Consider the following 7,837-nt stretch of genomic DNA (forward strand, 5'->3'; position numbering starts at 1 on the left):
AGACGTTTGTCAAGTCTGTATACCGCATTGATAGATAGGGCCGACTATTTACCATGGATTAGATTAATGTGATTATAGGAGAATAACAAATGTGCGTCGGGATTGAAATTAGAAAATTATGAATTAATTCACGCGAATATCTTTTAATCAAAACACACGTTTCGTGTGGCAACTTGATTCCTTTGGGCCAAAAGAGCAAAAGTAATTACATTATACTTATGTTTGAGAATGGTGCAAATAAAAAACCCATTCATAACTGGCAATTTATGGTGTATACATATTGACTACTCGCAATGAAAACGTGTCAACGTCCTAATGTACCATGGCTGAAAGGGCATAGTTTTTCATTATTACTAATTATAAAAGAATACTAATAATAGTAATAATAATAATAATAATAATAATAATAATAATAATAATAATGATTTATTTCCAATGTTTCTTTCATTCCAATATGTTTTTTTTCTAAATGGGCGGGGAAACATGTGACGTTAGACCTTGTCAGCTCTTGTCGTCGTCAAACGCGCATCGTGCCAATGAACATCGCCGAGATTACCTTTGATTCAACGACAGGTACATCCAATCTAGACGACACAAATCCGAAATGGCGCCATCGATAGCTCTTCATATTCTTGTAAACAATTTATAATCTTTCTCGCTTGGTGTGAAATACCAGTAATTGGTCTCAAGTGATCTTAAAAATATACAAGCATATCGATAACGGACTACTTTTTGTCACGTGACTGAAAACATTTGCTCGTTTTCACACAGAGCTATGCCCCTGAAAATTTCAAGTGAGGAATTTACAAAATTCGACCACAAAATATTCAACTCGAGTATTAAAGGATACAAACCAATATGTCAGGCAAGATTTGTTCGAGACAAGGGATACACATTTATTTGCCAAACGACACAACTTTGTCTTTCGTTAACACGTCGACCATTTGGAAAACCAATCCCCGAGTGATGCCAGTAAAACATTCATCCCTAGGATTACGTGTGTTAATGGCAAGTCTCGTTTCGAGTGGGACTATTTTACAAACATTAGAACAACAGGCAAATTGTAATGCGAAAACAGGATTAGGACACAAATAAACAAATCGAGATCCGTGTATGTGCAGGATTGAATCGCATATCAAATTTGATAGCTGAAATCTCGCGCTAATGCGGCTGTTTGCCGGCCTTTCGCGTGATTGATGCGAGACATAGGCCTCTTAACCACTGGACATATTTGTCGCGTTCTGAGAAAACAAGGCATATTGCATATGCGTAAAGTGTCGTCCCAGATTAGCCTGTGCAGTCCGCACAGTCTAGTCAATTACGATACTTTCCGCTTTTATGGCATTTTTCGTTTAAAGGAAGTTTTCGTCTGCACAAAATTAATTAAAAGAGGAAAGTATCGTCCCTGGTAAGCCAGTGCGGACTGCACGTGCATTAAGCCCAGATTACCCAGATCGTGGCTCATATTTTCACCTGGAACAAGGACAGGTATTTCTGTATGTGCTTACTCGAAACTGTTTTCAAGAACTGCTAAAAGATCTTGAAATGATTAATTGCAATAAGGACCCTTAGAACCTCACAGATGCTCTTTTTTTTCAAATTTAGATGGGGATATACATACGTAGTCGAACTATTGTTTATCTGTTAATGACTTTCACGTTGACACTTAGAATCTGATTATTTACTTAAATTATTCCAATTAAAAAAAATATTATTTTGAGTATTTGTTGACTGACATAAATGTGCACATTGTTTGTTTACTTTATCTCTTTACTATATATGCATGCTGACAAAATATGTCTTTGGTTTCCATTGTTTTTATCTATCAATTAAATAAACAAGATGTGCACTATATTTATTTCATCCATTCATACTCTATACAGAAAACGACATACCCGCACATTCCGTATAGAGTAGTCATTAATTCGTTTTCAAATCTACACTAAAACCATGGCAATAACACGAGTAAAACGCATTTTAAATCGTGTTTTATGTGAGCAACGTTGATTTTAACGTTGATGAATAAAAAAATGCTTCTACCGTGGAAATCGCAGGTACAGTTTATAGGGAAATGTATATGCATCCGTAAGGGGACGAATTTCTAGTATTGGGTGTTGAAGCCATATGTCTAGATGCGTTCTGAGAAAACTGGGCATAATGCATGTGCGTAAAGTGTCGTCCCAGATTAGCCTGTGCAGTCCGCACAGGCTAATCAGGGACGACACTTTCCGCCTAAATAGGATTTTTTGCTAAGAAGAGACTTCATTTAATCGAAAAATGTCATAAAAGCGGAAAGTGTTGTCCCTGATTAGCCTGTGTGGACTGAACAGGCTAATCTGGGACGACACTTTACGCACATGCATTATGCCCAGTTTTCCCAGAACGCGACTCATCTGTCTAGATGCTGCAAACGTGTCAGACTACGGGTAATCGACGATTAACCCTTTGCATGCTGAAATATTTGTCGTCTGCTAAAATGTCGTCTGCTGAATTTTTAAAAAGTAGCATTTTCTTCGATTTTTTCAAAGAATACTATCAGAATAGCAAACAGTTTGGATCCTGATGAGACGCCACGTTATGTGGCGTCTCATCTGGATCCAAACTGTTTGCAAAGGTCTTCAAAATTCGGTTCCAGCACTGAAAGATTTAAGGTCGTGTTGTTTTTGCAACGTATGAGAACATAATTAACGTAAAAAAACACTTTAAAAAATGTCTATTTAAGCGAAATATATCAGAAAAGAGTGAAACTTGTTCTGTGAGAATCAACGTAGTTATTAAAATTGCAACTGTGAAGTACGTTACCATATTGGACTAAAAACACATGACGTGAGGTCATAGCGAGCTATTAAATTGCAACTGTGAAGTACGTTACCATATTGGACTAAAAACACATGACGTGAGGTCATAGCGAGCGGGAGATCACGGGTTCGATCCCCGCTGTGGAAGCGTTCTTTAGATAACCATGATACCGAGTATTGGTTCTAAACCTAGGAAACGTACTGGAGACCGTTTCAAATAAGCCTTATGCTTGCAAGGCAATCGAGCTAAAATAAATAGATTTAAACTAAAAAACAAAACATGAAGACGCGTGTCCTTCAACGTTTCTGAATTCTTAGCCCGGAAGATGCAATTTGAATGGATGCGGTGAGTGTGTCTGCATTCCTGTTCCACCTTTAGAGATCACCGAACATTTTGTTGATGTTTAATCATAGCCTCCATTTGCAACTGTTCATTTAAAAAAAAAAAGATATGTTTTTAACTGTCCGTTTCATATTATGCTACATTGGAGAAACACTGACTGTCTGGTTTGGTGACCACCAATTAAGCTCATACTTGCCGAGTTCCAAGCATTATTGATAGTCGACACAAATGACTGAGATACTTAAGCCTTAGTAATCGGCACATTGAACGTTTGTTTTATTTTTGCTTAAAATGGTTTAGAATGAATGTAAAGACGTAACGCTGTCTATACATTATTTCTCTAAAGAAAATCCGTTGTCAAGTCCGACCTGGACTCATGAAGATATAAAAAAATACAATAATATAAAAAAAACAATTGTTTGAGAAACCCATATTTACACATTTTTGAAGTACACTCATGTTTTTTAATAATTGTTCGTGAAAATAAAGTTGAATTCAGCATTTCATTCCTTCTGCAAACTATAGTGATACCATCATACGTTTGTCAAATATCGTGAGTAAAAAGGGACTAGTAAGGGACGCAAGTATGGTTGTCCGTGTTTAAATTAAATATATATACTTGTATATTAAAATGTGTATATATTTGTATTATATTTAATGTAATCAATTTTATAAATACGTCTTTTGTATCAAAATTAATTAATATCTTCGCGTAATGAAACAATAAACATAAACTCGGGATAGATAAAACAAACAGTGAGCCCTTGTTGGTTATGGACTAATTGTTGTTGTTTTTTGTAGTATTGTTCTTACACAATTTCCGAGGCCGCAAAAAATAACTAAGAACATCTTATATTATCAATCGCAAGCGGAAGGTAGATTATCATATTAAAAACATTACACACAAATCCATTTAAAGTTTAACTCTCCGATGACTAATTTATATAAACCAATCATCAAAACTTATTTCATTTGACAAAATTTGGGATTCATACAAGTGCATGCGGGTCGCGATATTTGTACTTAATAAATTTAAATGTGTTATTAGTATGTTCATTTTATGTCCGTTTAAATGCTTAATTTAAATATCAAAATGTAATGTCAAAGATGTCAATCCATAATACATGGGTAGTTATTTAAAAGTAATTAAACTTTTTCAAATGCAAATGGAAATTAAATGATCGTCATCCCGTTTTTTTTTCGAATCAAATTATGATATGTTTAGCAGGGATTTGTTATAGATAAACCGCATCGAACTAAAAGTCATTCCGTTTTTAATTTAACAATGTGCGTCTTATTAGAGATGTTATCAAATTGAAGTTATATCATATTCGATTAACACGCGTTTTATAACATGTTCAGCTCTTATTTGACAATTCTTTTAGAATTATATTTGCATAAAAACGATATCAAAACATCATTTATAACAACAATTTATTTACGTCCATTAGTGTCAATACGGAACAAAACTGTAGCACTTAATATACATTCATGCACTTAAATATACATTCATATAATATCTTGACATTATAAATATAAATGGGTGTTAACTTAAGCAAACTTATATATTATGAAAATCATACATGTTATATGAACATATTATGGTTTCCCGAAAACAAAATCTCATCCACTAATAATGCTTTCAATAGACCAGATCTTCGATTTACTTCCACTGCCACTTTCTTTCACAGTTTTGCCAACCAAAGAACTAATAGTTGGCGACACAGCAGATGTAGATATTGTGGCTGTAGAATCGCTTGAAGGTATGCTTGAAAACAAGAGGGGGACGAGACTACTGGCAAATGTCAGTGTTGAAACAGCAGTTGATGACATTGTGGAAGAGTTCTTTAAATCGGCCGGGGATGAAAGCCTCTCGAGAAACAGTTCATTGCGGCTATCCGGTGGAAAACAGCCTCTGCACGCATTTGTTAGCGGGGATTTCTTAGAACTATCGTCTGTTTCTTCGACATCAGATACATCGGAAGCGTCCGTTAATGATCGGGAGTTGTCGGTATTGTTCGTCATGGAATCGGAATCATACGTGTCATCAGCAACGGATTTCTTATCTGAAAAAACAGACATTTTTATTTTTATTTAGAGAAATTCTAAGAGAAAATAATGAGTTTGATAACAAAATTAACAACGCTATATATTTATTAATTTTATCAAATTAATGTATAAGTACTCGAAAGACATATTTTGAAATAATTGTACTGCATAGAAAAGCCTCAAACGATCCTTACCATCAACGTCAATATCGTCCAAATCAATATCGCTATCGCCCGCCTTCCGCTCCTTCTTAAGCCTCCTTCTGGCGTTCGCGAACCACGTGCTAACCTGGGTCAATGTCATCTGGCAGACGATCGCCAGCATGACTTTCTGCCTTGGTTGGGTAAGGGTTCTTCCGGTGCTCAAAGAGCCACGCCTTGAGAGCGCTCGTGGACTCCCGAGTAGCATTCTTTCTGCGGATTCCATTGATGTCGAAACCCGGGTACCTGACATTTGAAAATGAGGGTTATTAAAATTGAGCTGCTTTTAGAAACTGTTGAATACGGCTTACATGTCAAGTAAACAAACAGAGAAACAGAAGTCAATTATGAATTCAATACATCTATGCGTTAGCATATATTGATTTACCGGATCGTTGTTAACTATCTTTTTTACAAAAAGGAAAACAGAAAAAAAACTTCGATTGAAAATATCACATTAAACTAACTCAAAGCGAAACATTTTGTCGACTTTTACTTTTCTTTATATGTAGTTCTATTCTATAGTGTTCATGTAAAACATTCTATATTTGTGTAAGAGACTATGGAGTACTACCGAAGTACTTACATTGCGGCGTATGGATGTGACGTCATCAGGGCTGCGTCATAGGGATGCGGTATGTGTCCTCCCTGGAGAGGGGCTCTGTACATCCGGGTATGACGGTCCGCTGCCATCTGGAAAGACAAATACGTAAGCGTGATAAAAAAACCTGGCAATATACGTTAATAATATTATCAATAAGCAGTATTTATTATTATGTGCTGCTTTGGGCACTATACTACAATTATATAAAGAACTTCCGTCAAATTTCAGATCAAACCCTCGTTGGTATTTTTTTTCTTTCAGTCATGTCTGCGGGTTGTTTTGTACATCAATAGAATGGACAGTTTTGCAAGTTATCTAGCACTTTTAACATATTTTAATATATTAAGCACCTAAACTGTGAATAAACGTTCAAGCAAAGCTTATACAGTAGCCTACCATTTTGTACTGAGAAACGTCGCTGTTGATGAAATGTGTTTCCGGTAGTCGAGGTACCGGGCAAGGTAGCTAGGGACGCCAGTATGAAGCTGGCAAGAGCAAACAGTCCGCCCGGTCAGAGGGTCCGCCATTACCGGATATCCGGTTTGGCAACACGGAGAACGCTGCGCATGCATAGAACTGGCGTAAGTTGCCGCTAATGAAGCCATCGTCTAAAATAGAAAATGTATGGATAAATAAAATTTTCAATTTGATGTCCATGTTCACGATTAGGTTTCTTCGGATATTTTAATTTCGAAACGATATCTAGGACATTGATTTTATTAAAATTTACTCATCAATCAGCACTTTAAGAACGGTATTCAATAAATGTTAGATATGCATAAATCGACCTTCTTGATATTGTTGTAACAATATCTTACCTTACATAAATGTTAACTCCAAAATATTCAGTTATCCGTTATTTTGTAAGTATATTTTATTTCTTGCGATTCGCTTTTAAGATGAAAGTTTAAACTTCGAGTTAAATCTGTTTTGAAGCGTTACACAGTTTCGCGTCAATATATGGTAAAGGCAGAATCCGCTCGCCTAATCCCTTCAATCTCATTGGCTGACAGCAAATCTACCCGTACATCTCATAATCACCAGGCGACAATGTGCAACCATTAGTCACGCCCACAGTTAAAATGTCATCGAATGATGAACATCGTTATCGACTCGTGGAATCTTGTAGTGATTGCGAAAATCAAATAATATCTCTATATCACTTCCCCACCCCTTGGCTATTTTTAAACACACTCGTGGGCAAACTTCAATAATTTTCTACCGGTAATTGCTATTATCTACCCTTACTATTGTTTCTCGTGTGGAGTGTGGTGTTGCTGGAAGCAATTAACACGAATAGATTGATGTATTTTATAAGAAATGATTTTATCTGTCTAATTTTGACAGATATATTACTGTTTCGAATCACGCTGATTTACATGTTAACATTAATAGAGTCCTTTCTAATGTGACATGATATAGAAGTCGTAAATTTGACAGACATGTAAATAATTATTTTATTTTTTAACTGTTCATTGTAAAAATAAAACTGACGTTTTTATTTAAATGTTTGATACCTTTATTTAAAATATTTTTATTATATAAATTGCAAAAAACGAATTGATTTTTAATAACTTGTGCATTAAATACCGCTATTAGGATTTTTGGAGAGCGAAGCAAATGCACAAATAACACTATAACCAATACAAACTACGTGTAACATTTAACAACAACAGTAACAAAAAAATATACAATAATAATAATAAAATAATATAAAAATAATAATAAAATAATAATATTATTATTATATTATAGTATTTTTAGTATTATTATTAATACTACTACTACTAATAAAAAATAATAATAGTAATAATAATAAAAATATAAAGTAATAATAATAATA

The 7,837-nt window shown here is 34.8% G+C and overlaps 1 protein-coding gene across 1 annotated transcript; it reads right to left on the reverse strand.

The window, feature by feature from the left end:
* Window positions 1-4,764: 4,764 nt before the first annotated feature.
* On the reverse strand, window positions 4,765-6,712 carry LOC127840483 (iroquois-class homeodomain protein irx-3-like). Its single transcript, XM_052368902.1, is given in 5 exon segments — window positions 4,765-5,207; window positions 5,385-5,524; window positions 5,526-5,636; window positions 5,977-6,083; window positions 6,391-6,712. Coding segments are annotated over 5 exon segments (804 nt in total). The 5' UTR covers window positions 6,394-6,712.
* Window positions 6,713-7,837: the final 1,125 nt, after the last annotated feature.

This window comes from Dreissena polymorpha, chromosome 8 (genome assembly GCF_020536995.1).
Source record: "Dreissena polymorpha isolate Duluth1 chromosome 8, UMN_Dpol_1.0, whole genome shotgun sequence".
In the NCBI taxonomy this organism is placed as follows: domain Eukaryota; kingdom Metazoa; phylum Mollusca; class Bivalvia; order Myida; family Dreissenidae; genus Dreissena; species Dreissena polymorpha.